Raw genomic sequence first — 21315 nt, 5'->3', positions numbered from 1 at the left:
TGCAGGCATCATACCTTTCATGTAAATACAGAGAACACTGCATCCCACAGGACACAGATTTGTCACATTAGTTTACAGCTCAGTACAACTGCTAGATTGCAAACCTCTTTTAAAAACAGATGTTTTCATCTGATGATCACTACCCTAGAAAAGGAAGTCACGAAGCACATTCAGAGAGGAAAAAAACATTACAAATGTTCCTTCTGTGTCCCTGATCTAAACTGAAAATTAAGATGGAGCCTGCAGTCACATATTGCTCTCTATAGCTGTAACAGAATTTACGTATGTTGGCTTTTGCTGTTTTAGGTCAGCTTCATAACCCCATTGCTCCTCTGAGAAAAAGACAGGAGCACACGATACAAATATATATACACATCTCAATTACCACTGTTAGTGGTGTAACAGCCCTGGCTAGTTTTGTAGCAGTGATACAAGAAAAACATCTTTCTGAAGTTCACACAAACATCAGCACGGAACTCCCGAGAAATAAAACGTGCTTTTCCTTGTTCCTTGTGGTGGCAACAGGAGTTAGCTGACCATGAAATACTTCCTCCGCCCTTCCCCACCACTGTGCTAGAAATCTACTCTTTCACCTGCAATTAACTAATACTTTAGAAAGCTTTTGATTTGGAAAAACAGAAGTGGGCCAACATGTTTTAGATGTGTTGGATCAGCGTGTTTTGTGCTTTTACCCTCATTCAGTTATCTGTCTTTGGAGTTGTAGTGGAAAGAAACTCCATTTCTGATTGATCCATTCAAAAGGGTTTTAGGATTCTCTCTTTCAATCTTTTCTCTGCTGAAGATAGTGTCCTGATCACTGTCAAACTCTGATTCGGAGACCATCAGACTGGAGTTGTGTTCTGTACTTCTGTGTTTTATACCTAACCAAAAAAAACAAAGGCAAAACAAGCTCATTAGAAAAATTCCACTATTAACAACTTAATCATCATATCCTCTGCTGAGATATTAAAAATAATTGAAAACACTCTCTGCAGTCCAGCCTGTACCACTACCCATGTCAAAAGCTGGTCTAGGCGATATAAAATACTGTCAGACAGATACTCTTTTGACCTCAGTGTAGCCCCACTGGTTTATGGCTCTGAAAAGTGAATATAATTCTAATAGCCTGAATCTGGAAATTAGCTTGTTTAACCAGCTACCTGATTTAAGTGACTGGTAATGAAAGGTCATGATTTCTACTGAAATGTTACATCTTTCTAGGACAGCAATTTCTAAGGATGATTTTATTTCCCTGCATTCCAATATTTCTCTTGCTAAAAACTGAAATAAGGTAAATTAAAACATATTTGAACAGAGCAGCTGAAGTCTCTAATGTTTAACAGGGCACTTATGGTCCAGAGGGAAGTGTTGTGTGCACAAATAAAAACAGATCCAAACTATAAAGTGTGTGTGAGGGGAAAGGAGGTTATATGTAAGAAGTCTGTGGGACAATTAGATGGTCTAAATTAAGGTTAATGAAGAAGCTCAGAGCTTTACTTAAGCCCAAGGACCCATGCAAGAAATGAAGTGATTCTTGACCAACCATTTCCCCATTTATGTTTGCCTCTGTCATTCTCAACGTTGTGCTCCAGCTTCCAGGCTCCTTTTGATTGCAAGTGCCAACTAAAAACATTAACTGTAAGGTTGGTGGATGAGTTCACAGCTTAAAGATTCACTGCTTAAATAAACCCCAAGTGAAAGAGAGAGCTCTTACCATATTTGGGTCGCAGCTCCATTCTCTCCTGCTCATCTATGTTATCTAGGATGGTATATTTTGTTTTCTTTCTTATCTTTGTCCTCTTTCTGCTAAAAAAAAAGTTACCAAAAAGATATTTAGCTTTCACATACACACATAGATCTGCTCCTTCTCCTTTACTGTACACATAGCTACATGCCCCATATACAGAGCCTCAAAAAGAACCTCCAATCAGAAAGAGCTACTCCAGTATATACCTGTAAAAAGCAGCTGCACAATCTGGATCAAAGGATAGCATTTACTTGATCTGTTTGATATATAGAGATGAAGAAAGAGTGACTTGCTTCCCTAACCCAAAGGAGTTCAGTTTGTTCAATTTCAACACAGTAATTAGACACAAGATAGACACACTCATTAGTTTCCAAACAGAATTTCTGTAAGAAGTGTTTCATTCCTAAACTGTTTAGGTATCTTTTTTGTTGCTGTTTATTTGGTTGGTTGTTTTAAAACTAAGAGAATTCAAGTAGAGCTTGTCTCATTACATTTACAGAAAAGACCAGTCAAAAATGGAGATTGGCTCCTTCATATATATGCAGGGACAAAGCACTACTGGTCTGTAGCCAAAACCTGACCTAGTCTTTCCTCATTTAAATCCTTCTTCTGCATTCACTTCTACGATGTGGCAAATCTCTACCTTAAGTTTTAGCTGTTTGCCAGAGTTACCTTTGTGCTTTCTACCTTACTGACTGTAGAAAGATTTGGAGCTAGAGGAACAGACAGGGCTGTTTGTTTTAATGGACAGGGAACAACTGAAGGATTTCAGAGTAAAAGCAAGGGCATTCATGCATGAAACAAAGGGGGGGCGCCTCCCAGAAGATGCTGTCACACCTCAGGCATTTTCCTCCCTTTCCTTCTTTTATATATATATATATATATATTTTTTTTTTTTTTGGGGGGGGGGGGGAAGCAGGGAGCATGTGCCTTTTTTCATGGCAAGACTTTTAACTCCGACAACATCTGAAAAAGCACTCCCAGACACCATAGGTCAGATGTGTCAGATGTAACTTTTATATTTGAGAAGCAGCTACCTCTCAGTTGGCATCACAGCAACAGCCAGCCACCTGGCTTCTCCTCTACATTCTTTTGAAAAATTATTTCATTTGGCAAGTCATCAAAGCCTTTAAAATCCCCAAATTCCAGACGAATTTTGGACTAAAATGCATCTTCTTCCTGTAGTTTCAACAATGCAAAGGGCATATCTTGCCATCTTGTCCTGTGCAACACTGCCCTCCTCTTTTCACATGTATCTGCATCACTCAGCACTCATTCTGGCACCAGCCATGTGAAGACAAAGGCATGGAAGCAGCTGAACTCCATAAACACTCCCTTTCTCATCAAATCCACACAAGCCTGCAAGGCTGTGCCTCATGCTGATATGATATTCTATTTAAACCTTTCTACTAACAGCACTGTTCCTTCAACCATAAAAAAAGCAAAGCAGTATACCAAGTCCAATGCATTTCAAACAGCATCCCTTACATGCTGCAAAGACACCCTAGACCAAGTTAAAAATCAAGAAAAATTTTGATAGCATCTCATTTTTTATAATACCTGAATACCCTTTTGCTGTGCTTTTTTGTGAAGCAGCAAAAACACTCTAGTGACAACACTTGCAAGGATTGTTACTTCAAAGAATTTCTTAATGGCTTACTAGGAAAGACAACAGGATGTGGGGAGTGACATGCAGAGGGAAATATGACATACAGTGGTAGGGAAAACTGTTTAAGGAAAGAATCAGTAAGTATTTTGAGACAGATTCTTGGCTTAGAAAAGAAGCTTTTCAAGGCTCCTATCCTTGCCTGCCAGCCAGATACAGCCTACATATCCATTTTTCCTGTCAAAGACAGACACCAGGTTGGGAGCAGCTCCCTTTGCAAGGCCCAGAACACTCCTATCTCAGTGACCTTCAGGATGTACCTCTTTTTTTCTTAGCACGGAGTACCTGAAGGGCTCAGTAAGAGACCAGGAAGATGTGCAGTACACACTCAGCATTTTTCCATAAATAAGCTCTTAATTTGAAGGATACTCCAGCACTGGCTTTTTATTTTTCAAAATGCAGAAGAATACACATAGCCTCAGACAGATACTCCTTTTTTCAAAAAAGTACATATTTACAGAAACAGCTACAGGAAGCTCCTCAAGTGTCTGAGAAGTTGAGTGGTTTAGTGCTAAGGACTCAACTAAAATGTGGCAGCTGTGTGCAGTTGTTGCTTACACCCCCTCACAATGAAACATATTATGTACCTTTTGCAGCAGCAGATGCAGAACCAGGCAAGCCCTATTGTGACCACAATCAAAATAAAAGCAGATAGAGTCACATAGAGTATACTCCACTCTGAAAAAAGAAGCACAACATTTCTTTGTAAAGTAATATGGATAGGATAATTTCAACTACTTCTCTATTAAATACTTCTCCGATCCTGGGCAATGGAGAGTGCCAACAGGATTTTAGCAGAACATGGCACCTACATATATTCTCAGAAGAATACTCAAATATTCTTAAGTTTCCATACTGAAAATGCTCATGTTCAAAACTTTTCCTCTACCCCATCCCTTTTACAATACCAGGATATGCAAAGTTTACATAGGAGCTGGAAGCCAAGAAGGTCATGTAACCACCTCAGCCATCATTCTCTAACTAAAGCAAGCATAAGTGTACTGTCAGTCATTCTAGCAGCACCATAAGAGAGAAGCTGATTAGTGATACATCCTTCTACCTACATGCTTAGATTTTTAAATCCTGGAAAATCTAAGAGGGATTCAGAGAGATGTGCAGTAATGCGAATCTCCCACACGCATATACTATTTCAGTGTTGTTACTGCACTATGGAACAACAGAGCTTTAAAGGCAGAACTGCAGGAAGCCCCAGCCTCACGCTTAAAAACATACTGTCCCATTTCATTTGGGCAATTACCAACCACTAATCACTAACAGCCAGACACGTGCCCCACAGTTACTTAATGGCTTGTAGCAAATGGCACATTTCCTATTAATTTCTACAGAACTATCTGAAGACTCGCTCATTGCCCAGCAAAATGTCTCCAAGTCTGCACAGTACTAAAAGTTCAGCTTTACTTGAACTTAGACCAATTTAATTACATTAAAATTGTGAAATACTTTAATTAGAGAGTTCCCATGCAATATCAAATTGGCTTAGTTGATTTGTTAGGTATGCCACAGAACACCAACATGATTAAGTTGCACCTGGGAAATAGTCTTGTTTCATCAATACACACACTATCAAACAACCCTTCCATCTGGCCCAAAATTGTCTCAAACTCTCTCCCTTGACAATGACAGTTTTTATAATTCCCCGGCCCACATCTCAGACAGTGATATGTTTTTAATTCAAGCTCCTAAAATATTTAAAATATTAAAAATAAAGACTACTATAAAATAAAGACTTTATCATTTCAAGACATTAGTTAAATAATTCCAAAGATATTGTTTTCTACAGAAGGTTATTTGGGGGGGGGGCATGGGGAAACAGTGACAAAGGATGAGGAAAAGGCTGAGGTACTTAACACCTTCTTTGCCTCAGTCTTTAGTAGTAAGATGAGTTGTTCTCTGGGTACCCAGACCCCTAAGCTGGTAGATAGGGATGGGGAGCAGAATGAAGCCCTCATAATCCACGAGGAAATGGTTAGTGACCTGTTACACCACATAGACACACAAAAGTCTATGGGGCCAGATGGGATCCACCCAAGGGTACTGAGGGAGCTGGTGGAAGTGCCACTTTCTGTCATTTATCAACAGTCCTGACTAGCAGGGGATGTCCCAGTTGACTGGAGGCTAGCAAATGTGATGCCCATCTACAAGAAGAGCTAGAAGGAGGACCAGGGGAACTGCAGGCCTGTCACTCTGACCTTGGTGCTGGGGAAGCTTATGGAGCAGAACATCAAAGTGCCATCTTGCAGAACCTACAGGACAACCAGTTGATAAGGCTCAGTACGCATGGGGAAGGCAGGTCCTGCTTGACTAACCTGATCTTCTTCTGTGACAAGGTGATGCACTTAGTGGATGAAGGAAAGGCTGTGGATGTTGTCTACTTAAGACTTCAGCAAAGCTTTTGACACCGTTTCCCACAGCATTCTTCAGGAGAAACTGGCTGCTCACGGCTTGGACTGGCGTACGCTTCACTGGGTAAAAAAACTGGCTGGGTGGCTGGGCCCAAGGAGTTGTGGTGAATGCAGTTAAATCCAGTTGGCAACTGGTCATGAGTGGTGTCCCCCACCGCTCAGTATGGGGGCTGGTTCTCTTTTAATATCCTTATCAATGATCTGGAAGAAGGGATCGAGTGGACTCTAAATTTGCAGACAACACTAAGATGGACATGAGTGTTGATCTGCTTGAGTGTCCAAAATGGGCAACAAAACTGGTGAAGGGTCTAGAGAACAAGCCTTATGAGGAACTACTGACAAAACTGGGGTTATTTAGCCTAGAGAAAAGGAGGCTCAGGGGAGACCTTATCGCTCTACAACTACCTCAGAGGAAGCTGCAGTGAGAAGGGGGTCAGGCTCTTCTCCCAAGCAAGAAGCAATAGGACATGAGGAAATGGCCTCAAGTTGTGCCAGGGGAAGTTTAGGTTGGATGAAATGGTTGTGAAGCATCAAAACAAGCTGCCCAGGGAACTGGTTGAGTCACCATCCCTGGAATTATTCAAAAGATGTGTAGATGTGGTGCTTAGGAACATGGTTTAGTGGAAGACTTGGTAGTACTAGTTTAATGGTTGAACTTGACGATCTTAGAGGTCTTTTTCAACCTAAACAATTATATGATTCTATCATTTTGGTAGGCTGTAGGCTGAACAATAAAGAGACTGTTCTACCCCTTCCTCAGCATCTACCTCCTATGTAAGTACCCCATTCTGATGGCAAATATTCAACAGTCTCACAAAAAGGCAAATGATTCTTGGAATACATCCCACAACATGCAAACTCACCACAATTACTCTCGCCATCATTTAGGTAACGATGAATCAAGTTTTCCATCCACAGCTGGTAGCAAATGCAGCGCTTTGTTATAGGGTCACAGTGTCCATGTCCAGAGCATTTTAAAAGACATGCTATGAATAATGCAAACAGATTAGTTGTGTAAATGGTCAACTTGCCATGCGTTCTCTTACTGTGAGGACTAGATTGGTGGTAAAGCACCTAGTTCATAACATTCTGATATTTTAAAATCTCTTATCTTTGATGTTACATATTAAATAGCTGCACAGTTCAGCAGGCTGTGAAAAGATGAGAATATCTTATGCATACAATACTGAAACTATATCCAAGTCAACATCAGCTTATTCCAAACAGAAGTAAAGATGAGTTGAAGTTACAGAGTTCAGACCTCCTCCTTTCTTTATGACATATTTGTAAGAACTTCTGAAGTACCTGAGAACTAAAGAATATTAGTATTCTCAGGTAGTGTAAGGAAAGCATCACACCGATAAACTATAGTGTATTTCAGTATTTCAGAACTCAATTCCAGCAACTGAGGCCTGAACATTTATGTATTATTTGCTTACAGTAATACCTGTTGTTAGATCAATGCACCACGTTAGAATAAAATAAATAAAAAAAAAGTTATCCCCATTAAACTTACAGTAGCAGATTTGCAATGTCAGGAAAACATTAAGGACCATTTTCAAGTGATACCTACACATTTTGGTAATCCAAGTACATTTACAATAAAACAAATCCTTTTCAACAGGTGAACAAAGCCAGAATTTATTACAGAACTTATGACTATTTAAGTGCTAGAGTTTATTCACTCTGTTTTCATTTGGATCACAGTCTCCTAATTTTAAATCTAAGAGGTAGTCATATCTGTAATATCTGAGGATCATAAAGGGTTCACATTACTAGCGTAGTTTAATATAAGGCTAGGTTTTGAAGTTCAAGATTCTTTTAGGAGAAAAGAAGAAGTTCATTATGAGAAACCTCAGAGGCCTGTCCGTGATGCAAATACAACCTCATTAGAAGACGAGGTTAAACCACAACGATGACCTGACCATTTTGCCTGCTATAGACAGATAAAAACAAATTACATTACAAGCCCATCACTGAACACTAAAAGCCTTGAACAAATCAGACATTGAACATTCTATATTATGGCTACATTAGGTTTTGCCCATCTTCCAACAGAAGATGGTATCAGAGGGGTACCTTTCTCCTCATTCCTCAGGACTTCCTGATGCAGAACTGATAAGACTAACAGCATGCAAAAGCATTTATTTTAACAGAACACAAGTACTGGCACCAGTCTGTCACAAATGAGCATGCATTTTAAGTATTGTCTTCAATGTCATCTTTCAGAAAGAAAAATCCAAGCCCAGACACCAGATGGCAAACATACCAGCCGTGTCAACCCGCAAGACTTTAAAAAGCAGAAAGTCAGCCTTCTCTTTCAAAAGCTGCACATGCAGAGTTCGAGAGACATCTGATGCCTTGAACACCTTGGAAGGATGCCCGTTCTGGACATAGAATACAACTGCAGTGCTGCGGAGAGAACAGCATAGGTTAGGACTACGGTCAAAGATTACTTTTGTCAGGCATTTAATTTATGGCCTTTGTTTTGCTTGTTTCTGTATCACCACTGATACAGATGCAGCAACTCTGTCCATGTCCATCCAAATGTCATGACTACTGTACTTCATTCTGACCCAGAAGCACCAATAGTTCTCTGGTTCCTTGGTTTCACAGAAGAACACTGAGAACAACAAGAAATTAATTCCCTCCTTGGTCTTCCTGACTCTCACTTTAAGAGAAGTACATATGCAATGTTTGCTTTCCCTATTCTTGTCGAGAACCTGCCACAAAGCGCTCTGAAGCAGTGAGAGTAACTTTAGAAAACTGAATTTAAGAAGAGGAAAAACATAGGACCAAGAGAAACTTGTGGCAGCTTTTTATTTTATTTTATTGGGTGGTGTTGATCTCATCCTATGTCACATGCTTCAGGCAACATCTGAAGCTGAAAATCAATAGCTGGAAGATGTGATTAAAATATTATAGCTATACATGCTATATTTATTTTTCCCCCTTTCCTTTCAATTTTATGAGGTTCCCAGAGAAGTGAATAGATAACAAAATAGATTTTAAATCACCAAGCAGTTAGCAATAAGTAATTTAAAGTAAGATAACTCATGTCAACAGGTTTTTAATCAATCATGCTGTGAAGTTCTTCTGGCTACATACAGCCATTTCCACTCCTCTAACCCTAGCAGAGCAGGCATCTGCTTTGAGTAAGATACTACATGTAGCATACAACATACTACAAAGTCTGCTGTTTTCTCTGTGAAAAAGGATTTTTGTTATCAGTAGAACAAAAGTACAATAAAACAAGTTTGAGCAGATACAGCTGGAAACTTATTTTGAAATACAGTACTTGCTTCTCTATGAGAAGGTCTGTCTGTCTTATTCCAGCCAGCATTCAGGAAAAATAATAGTACAGTATGGAACAGAGACACTGGAATTTCTGCAATTTCTGCATGTGCTTTCTTTGAAGGAATGTAAAAAAATTAAGGGAATAAAAAAACTGATCACCTGTATGGAAGTTTTTTTTTTTTTTTTTTTTAAATAAAACATTTCAGACCTAAGCCTTTGGAGAGCTCACTTCATCAATCTTCTACCACAGAAGAAGAAATTAACTTCTTAAAGTATATACTGTTGAGAGCTACAGCATTTCTGGTAATCTTTTCTACATTATTTTGTAACTAAATATGAGCTGTGAGACAGTCAATGAAAATCACAAATCTTCTTGGCACAGCAGTGCATCTTTGTACCTTATATCTGAGTAGGCTTGTATCTTCTGAACTTTGATATCTGAATCCAAGACATTCAGTAATACAGCCAGCTGTCTCACCAGGGTGTCCTTCTGCTGTTCACTCAGCTGTCCCACTCCAACTTGCAAAATCAGCTCCACCAGACCACTCCTTTTGGGATCTAACAGGAGAAGATGATATGCTATCAGAGTTTTGCAAATATTTCATTATCAACTGAAGACAACGCTCTGTACCAAAAATATTTATTAATACTGTATTTTCCTGCTTAAGACCAACATCTCTTACAATCCACCCCTTTTGTGTTCTTAGAAAACTACTAAGATAGCCTACATCTCCACATTGCTTCTGAAATAAATCTGGTAGGTCCTAAGATAGCAACCCTTCTTTTACTAGCTGGAAAAAGGCACTTCAGTGAGTACTTCAGTTCAGCATTACTGTATTTTTGCACAGAATAACAACTTCTGTTTCACTAAATGCTGCCATCTTAAGGTAAACACTACGTGAGTCTAATTCTTACATTCCCTGCTAGTGATCTACTACTGGCTACCAACCAGAAAAACGACTCAAAGATGAACTCACACGGTAGTATGCAAAACTGTGTGAGTCTAAATGAGGATGGTCAGCTTCAGAAATAACAAATATATTTCCCTTCAAAAAAAATGGAGAGTTGTTAAGTAATACTTGCACTTCTAGAGTGCTCTGCAAACTAAACAAGCTTCACAGATAGGCAGTGAGAATTCTGAACCAACTATCATGTCTACATTCAACGACAAAGTGAGGAATAAATAAAATCTTTGCTCAGGAACCAGTCAAATAAGAACTCTGTGACAGACCCATGACTTCACACTAATATCCTGAGACCTCAACTTATACTTCTATCACATAGCCGTCTAGATTACAATTGAAAACAAGACTACATACAATTGAAAACAAGACTACATATGAGCAATATCAGACCATGAAAAGCCAATTTAAAAAAACTGAAAGTCTTTGGGGTTATTGTCCTTCAAAATAAAAAAGGAAAAAAATAACACAAGTACACTTTCAACAATCAAATGTGTTATTGCAGCATTTGCACCTAAACTTCATGCTCAGCTCTCATCTTTCTAACTGCTGAACTAGTTAACGACCAGAAAAAAAATGCAAGAAACGAAAAGCAACAGAGTAACCAAGTGAAAACATTAACTAAGAAGTATGATTTTCGTATCTCCAGTACAGCAATGATGTAATTGGTGGGAGAGAACAATCTTCATGTGCCTTGTTCTCCACACACAGGTTACTGAGAGGTAGGAAGATAGACAGACTTAGTGTTTTAACCTGAGAGAATCTTGTCAACACTGAAATAAGTGAGAAGGAGAACAAAGATGAGGTATTCACAACGTATCGATGACCTTTTAATTGTCATACCAGGCCGCACTTCAACAGTAGCAGAGTCAATATCTGAATCTCCTTTGGCATCTGTCACTTTCAAGTGAAAAGTATAGGTTCCTTCCACCAGATTGGTTAGCTGCAGTACTGCCTCACGGTCTGAGCCACGGATCACATCCTGAAAAAAAAAAAGGTACAAGAATGATTATACCCTCAGAGAAAGTTGCAGGTGTGACTATCAACTCAGATATCTAATATAACAGTGTTGGTCCTTGCTTTGGCTTTTGGACAAATGTGATGTGCCCCCAGTTTATAGCACAAGTGGGAGTTAAATGAGGATGTCTGCACACAGTAAGAATGCTTTTTCATAAAAACACAAAAAAACCCACACGACTCAGATATAACAGCTGACATCCTCAAGTACTCATCTGCCTGAAGATCTGACAGTTACATTAGTATTTCTGAATCCTTAGTTCTGCTTTCTTACCTACTAAATCCTAAATTATTTCCTCTCCTTGGTGTTTATGTATTTCCAACAATCATCTCTGCCAGCTCTAACTTAAACCTCTTCAGTTCTCCCCATATCCTTACATGAATTACTTCTCTAAGTGTTGCTATCATTTTGCTGTTTCTCCTCTCCCAGTTCTTGCCAATTTGCCACTGCCTTTCTGGCTGTGAAGAGCTGCCTACAACGCTTTGTGGGGATAGGGAAATGAAGAACTTATCACAGCTTTAGTAGCTGATATGTAAACTTCAGTTTATCAGGAGTAATTCAGCTGTCTGCCCACACCCAGAGAAGACTCCACTGCCCTAATGTCCAGGCTATTCCCTGTAATCCGCTAGGCAAGATTCTACTCATCCAGCACTAAACACCATTTTTATTATAACAAACTGGCTATCTCACCTCATCTGGTACTAGACAGAATTCCTTCGTATTTATTGGCACTTCTTGCTCTCTCAGAGCTTTCCTGTTTTGGAATACCTGCATTTCAGATTATTTGCTTTCAAACATACTAGGTCATTACTATTGCTGATTAGTTGTGAAGGGTCATGACTTTATTCTTCTGTCTCAAGTCTTTCCCAACTAAATCTGGACTGCTGCAGTCCTCTTAACTAAGATATTCAATAGCTGTACTGGAAACACCACCAAGCTTCTTGAACCAAAGCATCAGAGAGAGCTGGGAAGACAAACCAGAAATAGATACTATCCCTCTCATAGCAGCTCATGAGTCGTTATCTGCTTGCCCTACTGCAGTGAAGCTACATGCATAATTCAAAATTTGACTCCAGTTAAAGCCTTCAAGAAACTTACCCCAGCTGCTGGGCTTTGACCATCCCGGATCCACAAATATGACACAATCCCCTGGTCATCGGAAGATCTTGAGCCATCCAAAGTAACAGAGTTATTGGGAAGCACCAGCACATGCTTCCCACCAGCATGTGCCCGGGGTGGACTGTTGTTTTCTAGCCATGAAAATAGTGGAAGAAAAGGATTTGCTTTCAAATCATGTGAGATGTGACACGCAATTGCCAATACACCCACACTGCAATTCTCTACCTGATGATTACAGGCAGTAGCAAGAGAATCTTGTGCCAAATGGACAGGGAAATGATGAGCGAGTATCCAGAATTTGGCTCTGAGATTATTAGATTTTAACAAAAGCAGAGCTGCACTGTGAGTAGAATAGCAAAAAGAAATACCATCTAAAAAGATCTTTGACAAAAAGCATTGTGGGATACTCTGTTTACAGTCTCACAGTAACATCAGATCTCAGTCAAGCAAAATTTTTTCTATCTGCCTTAGAAGCCCAGCCTAGCATAACATCACCATGCTGGGCTCTTCTCTCTTTCAGAGACCATTACTCAGTTCTTAATAGAGGTTTGTGTAAAGCCCTTACATTTTCACAATGTCTATATTAAAGCAAAGTGTATCCACTAGTAAATACAGTTCCCAAATGCTTTTTGCTCATTGTAAGCAGTGAAGTTTGAGCATGCATTCGAAGTATGGCCAAAAACACCAGAGAAACATGAAAACATTTTCTTTCCAGAAGCCAGACATCACTGGACTTTTTTTGTAGAACATAACTGGTAAGACAGTACCACGAAGCTGTGACACTAAACGTAATACCTCACTGGTCTGAATATTAGGTTGGATGTAAATCATTCCACTTTGGGCAGATGTCCAGTGCATTGGCTGTAACTCTGTGCTTCAGAACAGCACAGTTCTCTGTGACAGAGGCAATCTTCTTGCCTCTTCCTAATGAGCCGGGTCTAAACTTGGCTACTGGAGCACTTATTCTTTTTAATATTGAGCCTGTGACTGTAATCAGTATACGCTGTGGCTATAGTCCAATGCAAAATGAGGCCATGAGATAAATTTAGGCAGAGCTGTTGCCATGTATTTCTGATTAAAGACCTAACTGAAACTCTGAACAGTTCAACCGATGATGCGCATGGGTAAAAATGAGTTCAGCTCCCTCTCCAAGATGCATTCGTTCTTCAGTGATGTCACAGTGAAAAAGAAACAAGTCTGTACTGTTTTAGAGAAAGTCAGCAGCTAAGATTCTGATGCAACTCTACTATTATTTCATAAATGGCACTGGTATGACATTTTCAGTCAGAGTGCGTTGCTCCCCTCAGAAAACAAGGTATGCAAAACAAAGCTTAACTCTGTAAATTGGAAATCTATCAGGCCACCTTCTTTAAAAGGAGGCATAGGCCCATACAGATTGCTAAATTACTCCCAAAGGAGCAAACTGGGTTAAAAGATCATTAGGTTATCATCACTTACAAACTCACGGATTTAACACTGGGCAAAAGATATGAAATCTGTCAGAGTACCTGCCAGTATCTTACACAATAGGTCCTACAGCCCTACAGCCTTTTCTACATCTTGCATACCAGGTTGGGGGGGGGGCAGGGAACATAACTGTTTAGCAAAATCAAAATAAATACAGGTCTTTTAATGTTAAGTTTTAAAGTAGAAATTGGCATATCATGAAACCTCATTTCTTGGATGAGACTTAAAACCGAGTGAAATTGCTTTTCTGATCAAAGCTTAACTTTAAGAGTAAAATTAAAACATATCCTCTTATGGAACTAGAAGCACTATGGTCAAAAATATTTTGGAGTATTTTTATTACACCCAATTCTACACGTATTTAACTTGGAAAAAAATGCAGGAAGTGAAGCAGTTTTACCAGTTAATCTGAATACTCCTTTATTACAAAATGATGGCAACTCTTCTTGAACACCCTTGAAACATGACAACAAATGCATTATCTGTTTCTGTTGCAATTTCTTTTACATTGTCAGTGATTGAATTAACTGGCAAATTGCCTACCACATCCTAAGCAGCAGCAACTAGGCTTACCTTCCTTCACAGTAATTGACAGCACAGATGCACTGCTTAAACCCTGCTGGTCTTTTACTGTCAGCCTGAAGCGATAGGTGCCAACCCGAAGACCAGTCACAGTTGCTACTGCTTTGTCACCATTTTCCATTTGTACAAAGCTTGGCCCACTGAAACAAAACATCTCATGAAAAATAATCCTGCAAAGCCAGACTAATTTTTCCTCTAAGCGGCATCACTCATACCATTTGTCTTTATGGATGCTGGGGTTCTACCACTTCTACAAGCATTGATAATAAGAGAATTACAACAATGAATTTAGATCAGAATTTATAATTCAGTCTTTTGCAAGACTTTGAAAACATGCAAACAACACATACCTTGTAATTAGAAAAGCAGAAAATGGAGCCCAAGAGTCCAGTCTCCTTGCTGTACTATTCCATAAGAGCTTGCAAATGCTGTTGGTCTAACAGCCACTTACAACAGGGCCAGGGTGCCACCAAAACTCTTTCTGTACCACGGACAGGACAGTGGCACAAGCTAATACCTTCATCCTTTTATTAAGGATCAATTAGCTTGATCCTTACTACAACCTTCTGTAAAGTATTTTCAATTATTATTTCAGAGTGTCTTAGTCATCTACTAATGAAAGCTCGGGCTAAACAGATTGTGATTTTACTTTGTTATTCAACAAATACAAGTGACTGAGAAAGCACTTGACAGTAGAAAAAAAAAGTACATTACAGGAAAGTACCAAAGTACCATTACAGAAAAGTATCCAAGCCTGTTACTCGCTTTATTGAGAGATATGGGAGTTTATGTAACTTTTTCATAAAATAACTTCGTAACTTAAGATGACACAGAGAAAAACATAGGCAGGCCAATTTGAACATAAAATTCTTGTCTCTCACCCTATTACCACCTGAGAAGGAAAAGCCTCAAAGCAGTTCTCAAATACTGCGTCACCCAACACAACTGCTTAAGAGGCTCTGGAACTCAAGCACTTTCACTTTTTTTTTCTTTTTAAACCAGAGACAGTCACCTCTCTCTAGATACCTGATATTTTCCCAGTGATAGAAGACAATGCCTTGGTCATCTTGGCTTCTGCTTCCATCCAGTGTTGTACTTTCTACTGGGAAGGTCAATTCCTTGTCAGGGCCAGCCACTGCTATTGGAGGACTGTTATTTTCTGTAAAAATAGTATTTAGTGCATCACATTTGCTAGCTAGTCACCATCAAGGACTGTCAAACAAAGGAAAGATTTTACACAGAATATTAGATTACAAGCCTTGTATATCGGCTCAAAGGCGTAAATCACAAAATGGTTGAGGTTGGAAGGGACCTCTGGAGGTCATCTGGTCCAACCAACCTGCTCAGTCAGGGACACCTAAAGCAGGTTGCCCAGGACCATGTCCAGACAGCTTCCAAAGATATCCAAGGAGGGAGTCTCTACAACCTCTCTGTGCAACCTGTGGCAGTGCTCCGTCACCGACCCGTACAGTAAAGAAGTGCTTCCTCATGTTTAGATGACACCTCCTGTGTTCCAGGTTGTGCCCACTGCCTCTCATCTTGTCACTGGGCACCACTGAAAAGAGCATGGCTCTGTCTTCTTGCACTCTTCTTTCAGTTATTTATAGACATTGGTAAGATACCCCTGAGCCTCCTCTTCTCCAGGCTGAACAGTCCCAGCTCTCTCAGCCTTTCCTCACAGGAGAGATGCTCCAGTCCCTTCATCACCCTTGTGGCCATTCATTGTACTCTCTCAAATAGCTCCACGTCTCTCATGTGGAGTCCAGACCTGGACATAGTACTCACTCCACTGGCAGCCTCACCAAAACTGACTAGAAGGTAATTACCTGGACGTATCTACTAATGTAGCCAAGAATGCCATTAGCCTTCTTTGTGGCAAGGGCACACTGCTGATTCATGTTTAATTTGGTGTTCACCAGAAGCCCCAAGCCATTTTCTGCAAAGCCGCTTTTCAGCTGGGTGACCCCCAGAACGTAATGGTGCCTGGGGTTGTTCCTCCCCAGGGTACAGGACTCCACACTTCTCCTTGTTGAATTTCATGAAATTTGTCAGCCCACCTCTCCAGCCTTCCAGCCTGTCTAGGTCCCTCTGGATGGCTACATGACCCTCTGGTGAGTCAGACACCCCCCATTTTTTTTCCCCATCATCCACAAATTTACTGAGGGTGCACTCTACCTCATTGTCCAGATCATTTATGAAGTTCTTGAACAGGACAGGACCTAATATTGACCTATGTGGTACTCTGATCATTACAGGCCTCCATCTAGGCTTTGCACCAGTGATCACTACCCTCTGGGCACAGTCATTCAGCCAGTTTTCAACCTACCTCACTACCTGCTCACCCAGACCATAATTCAGCAGATTCCATGAGTATCTTAGTGGAACCTTATGAGGAACGGTATCAAAGGCCTTACTAAAGTCCTGGAAGACAATATCCACTGCTCTCCCCTTATCTAATAGGGTGGTCATTTCATCACAGAAGCTTATCAGGCTGGTCAGGTATGACTTCCCTTTGGTGAATCCATGCTGACTGCTCCTGATGACTTTCTTGCCCTTCCTGTGCTTGCAAATGGTTTCCAGGATTAGGTGTTCCATCACCTTCCCATGGATATACTTGTGAGTCTCAAGTCTAATGTGCTCAAACCAGCAAAAAGTACTAGGTGGGAGAAATGAGCTTTTTAACAAGCTGAATTCTACAGCAAGTACTTCCCTTTTTCACAGTCACACCTGGTGGCACAGTCACACTTCATGAACTTTACAGTCCACTCAGTACACTGCATCAGAATGTTCTTATGACAAGAGCGGTGTGGTATTGATCTCGTTCCATCACTGTGACCCTTTCAAACTACCCACATGAATATGGTTCTTTACCTTAAAAGAAGAACTGACACAGGTTTCCTGCTGCTCAGTGTCAGTGCAATGCCACTAACCTAACATCAGTTTCAAGCCTTTGAATATTTAGTGCAGAAATGTAACCTATTAACCTGTTTTCAACCTTTGCTGTTGTGGCATGGTAAACCATGAACACTACCATTTTTCTGAGTATTTGCTTTCCCTTAGACCTGCCTTCAGCAATAGCTCCTTCCCATTTCCACACTATCACCAATCTAAAAGGCACCACCACATGATGCACTTGTGATTCATGTTCCTGATTTCTCCATTAAATGCCCACTATAAAGTTTCCCCAGAAGGGGTCATCTACAAAAAGCTGTAGAATAAGCAACACCAGGGAGACACCACGTTGCTCTATAGTGGAATATGGAACCTTCAGATAGGCAGAAAAGGCCACTTTGGATGTAAGAATCTACAATAGGCAAACATATTCCCCCCCTGCCCCAATTTAAAAAAATAGTAAAAGTTAAAAAAAAAGTCTGATGAGGCCTGGTCCATTTGAGCCTGTTCATCATTCAGCTTCCAAATCTAAACAACCAAGTGAAAGAAGCAGTCTTTGAAAACTACTTGCTTGACCTTTTTTTGACCCCTAGAACATGCAACAGAATTCTAGGGAGAATTCAAACCACACATGGATTCTTGAAGAACTACAAAACAGTAAGAAAACTGAGTAAAACATCGACTGATATATTGAACACCTTTGCAAAACAGACTTTGCAGGATATTAAACTGAGAGCTACATTTTAGTTTTCAGAAGTACACTCAAGCATCTCTGTGCAGGGTGCCTTACATAATCAGGCTGGTGGAAGCCTTCAGGATCACCATCCGCACTTTCTGCAGTTCTGTTCTATTGTTTGCTTTGATAGAAAATGGAAGTGGAAGAGTCCTTGATGCAGGGATACCGGCTGTTCAGACTGCCACCTGAGTGGTGCAATGCAGGGAGATGAGGTATTTGAGGCTAGTGCTAAGGCATCAGGCTGGTCCACCCCGAGGGACCCAGACATGCCTGCAGTCAACTTACCAGGCTGTACTATCAGAGTGACCTCAGCTGTGGAGCGCTGCCTTGCCGAGTCTGTGACAGTCAGCTGAAAAGTATAATCTCCTTCCTGCATTGCAGATAACTGGAGGTACGGAGTCCGCACTCCCTACACAGCAGAGAGGGGGGAGGGTAGAGGAAGAGAGATGGATACAGGAAAGCTCAAAACATCTTAGAGCAAATGTGGAGGAAAAACAAAATTTGTTGTAATTCACAATAATAATAATTCATTGCTTGAGCAACCAGTGGAAGCACCTTGTAGACAAAGAGCAGACTTTTAATTTGATGCACAGATGTCATATATCCAATACTGAAGCTGTCTACCAACCCAGAGATCTATATAGAGACAGTAAACCTTGATTTCTTATGTTACTATAATTGCTGCATTATTTCTGGACAACAGTAATTGTAATGAACTTGTAATAAAACCATAGAGAACAGTAATGAACACATGGGAAACTAACTTTCTCAATTAGCAAATTAAACACCAATGAAAGATACTACAAAATTATTATTTTTTTTTAAATCATGACATTGTTTAACATAATATTTATTTATGAAAGACAGTTAAACACAAAAACAAGTCATTAAACACAAAAGCATACCTGACTTGACCCCAGCCAGGAAGGCTTGGGGAAAACACACATATTAAACAAGACAACTCGGTCCTCATTATACACTTACAGCAGTAATTATTTGACACACATATAAGCTCACAATAAGACTAGGCCCAGCTATATGTTCTTTTGCTAACAGAATTTGAGGCATATCTCATGAGAAACAACAAATCACAATTTCCTTCTTCATCAATCACAACAATCGTCTTTTCCAGGGAAGTCTCGTGTGAACTAAATGATATGGAGCAGATCCACCTGGAAACTCTGCTAAGGCGCATGGAAAATAAGAAGGTGATTGGTGACAGCCAGCATGGCTTCACTATGGGCAAATTGTGCCTGACAAATCTGGTGGCCTTCTACAGTGGGGTTACAGCACTGGTGGAAAAGGGAAGAGCAACTGACATCATCTAACTGAAAATTGTTATTGACTTGAGTTCTCAGATTTAAAAAAAATACTAAAGAAGAAAAAATAAACATGCCACCATAAAAGAGCATAAAATCAGTTGGCCTTCATAGGAAACCCATGTTCTAGTGAGCATAAAAAACACCAACCAGTGTGAACTGTGAGAAAGCTGACAGAAGTCTTGTGATCTTTCATTCAAAAAAACCGAGTCCTTTCTCAGGTGCTACTTTCTCCAGGAAGAGAAACTGTTTAAAGAAGACGCTGATCACCACTACCTTCTCTCAGTTTGTGGTATGTCTAGCCTCTCAGAAGATGCAAACCTGTGGAGCAGGTGCCAGGGTCCAAGGTCAGACAGAGTGAACTGAAATTTCCATACCCTCAGGGAACAAACCATAGCAAGAAAGACAACTGACAATAAAGCATGAAAGAAAAAAAAAAAAAAAGAATGATGATGAGAAGGAATTAGAAGTAACATCTGAAAAAGCTGAATACATCAGAGAGGAACAGCAGTACTCTAGATATTTTAGTACTCCTGAATAGTTACTTTTGTATGTGTTTCTTCATAGAAAGGCAAGGATGAAAAAGAGCTTTCTAATACTATGTAAGGAGAGATAGACATACCTGCATTGCTACCACCTTGCCTTTGCTTTTGGGACTGAGTGACCACTCATAGCTGACAATTTCATGGTCATCACTGCTCTGGTTTCCATTCAGTGTGATGAAGTTTTGGGGCAAGGTGACTGCCTGATTAGGTCCTGCATTAGCAATAGGTGGGTAATCCACTGGTTTGTTGACAGTCAGAGATGCAATTGTGGAGTTGGCTGCTCCATCTGAATCAATCACTGTGAGCCTACAATAGGAAAAAACAATATTGGAAATTGTTAGACCAGACTGCTGTCAAGTTATAAGGTCAAAGATTCACATTTTTCTGGTAGTTGAAGAGAGCAAAATCGATACGTAAACCAGAGCCGCTGATCTAGATTAGATGAACTTCTGCTTCAGAAAGACAGACTTGAACTAAGGCTGGAAAGAAATTCAGAAGTCTAATTTTCAATGACAGCTTGCAACCTTAAAAAAAAAAAAAAAAGCCTAGCTATTCTGGATCCCAGATGAAAACTGTTCCCTGCAATCAACAGCAACTCCATCATTTCAAATAGCCTTTGCTACAAAATCTTCAAAGATTTAGTCACTAAAAACAGGGATTTCAGTCACTGGCTATACTCCAACAGCCCCTGTTAATAACTACACCCAGAACTATTCTAAATGTTCAGAAGGTCTGCTTGTCATAGCACAAAAACAGCTTGTAACTTCTTATTTCTTTGTAACATGCTGCTACTAATATTAATGGACTTTATTATCAGCTCTTATTTTGGAAGGAGACCTCAAGTCACAAAACTAAACATAGCACATGGTTTAAACAATCACTATTGCCTTTCAGAAACACAGTGGCAAATTATCTAGAAGTGAGAGACTTGAAAGCGATGACAGACTGACCTCCACAGTGTGGTAACCAACTACATCTCTAATGCACCGCTGTTGCGACTACTGTATACAGCTGAACATATGGAGGGGAATCACTCCTGAAGCCTTTCACAAGTGAGAACAAAACTAGTGCTCCTTAGTCCTGTCATTAGGGAATGCATACTTTTGCAGTGGATGCACAGCCATGTGTGTCAGGAGTGCTGGATTTTGTTTTCCAACTAATTTCCTGTGAGCTTGAACAGGCTACTTACTCTATCGTTCAATTACCTCATCCTCTCCTAAAGAAACATGAATATAGGAGGTGATTTCTTAATTCCCTTGTGTACACTTAACAGCACTGCTTGTAAGTGAGCTCCATCCTTTTCAACTGAGGAAACAAAATCTTACTCTCACTTCTGCCACTGTACAGTATGGCACAACTCCAGTAAAGAACAGAGAACGGAAATTGAAGCAATTTTTGGTGATGTTTATACAAAGAAGCATGTTTCACATACATGTACACTGGTCATCAGCAGGCTTCAACATTCTGCTGATGCTACACTGATACCTGATGTATCCACTGGCAGGCTGTTACCTACTGGCAGCCAAGGCTGGTTCAGTGGAA

At 40.1% G+C, this 21315-nt stretch overlaps 1 protein-coding gene across 1 annotated transcript in view; it reads right to left on the bottom strand.

Moving 5' to 3' along the window:
* Positions 1-702: 702 nt before the first annotated feature.
* Positions 703-21315, bottom strand: part of KIAA0319 (KIAA0319 ortholog) — a 41872-nt gene continuing 21259 nt past the window's right edge. The window contains exons 9-20 of the mRNA XM_035549613.2: positions 19851-20079; positions 18195-18318; positions 15308-15440; positions 14273-14421; positions 12212-12363; positions 10939-11077; positions 9532-9691; positions 8106-8248; positions 6700-6822; positions 4001-4091; positions 1715-1806; positions 703-881 (exon numbers count right to left, since the gene is read on the bottom strand). Of these exons, the coding sequence (XP_035405506.1) occupies positions 703-881; positions 1715-1806; positions 4001-4091; positions 6700-6822; positions 8106-8248; positions 9532-9691; positions 10939-11077; positions 12212-12363; positions 14273-14421; positions 15308-15440; positions 18195-18318; positions 19851-20079 (1714 nt within the window). The remainder of the gene's footprint in view (positions 882-1714; positions 1807-4000; positions 4092-6699; positions 6823-8105; positions 8249-9531; positions 9692-10938; positions 11078-12211; positions 12364-14272; positions 14422-15307; positions 15441-18194; positions 18319-19850; positions 20080-21315) is intronic.

Source organism: Cygnus atratus, chromosome 2 (assembly GCF_013377495.2).
Source record: "Cygnus atratus isolate AKBS03 ecotype Queensland, Australia chromosome 2, CAtr_DNAZoo_HiC_assembly, whole genome shotgun sequence".
In the NCBI taxonomy this organism is placed as follows: domain Eukaryota; kingdom Metazoa; phylum Chordata; class Aves; order Anseriformes; family Anatidae; genus Cygnus; species Cygnus atratus.
Note: the sequence above shows the minus strand (reverse complement) of the source record. Positions and strands in the feature narration are given on the sequence as shown.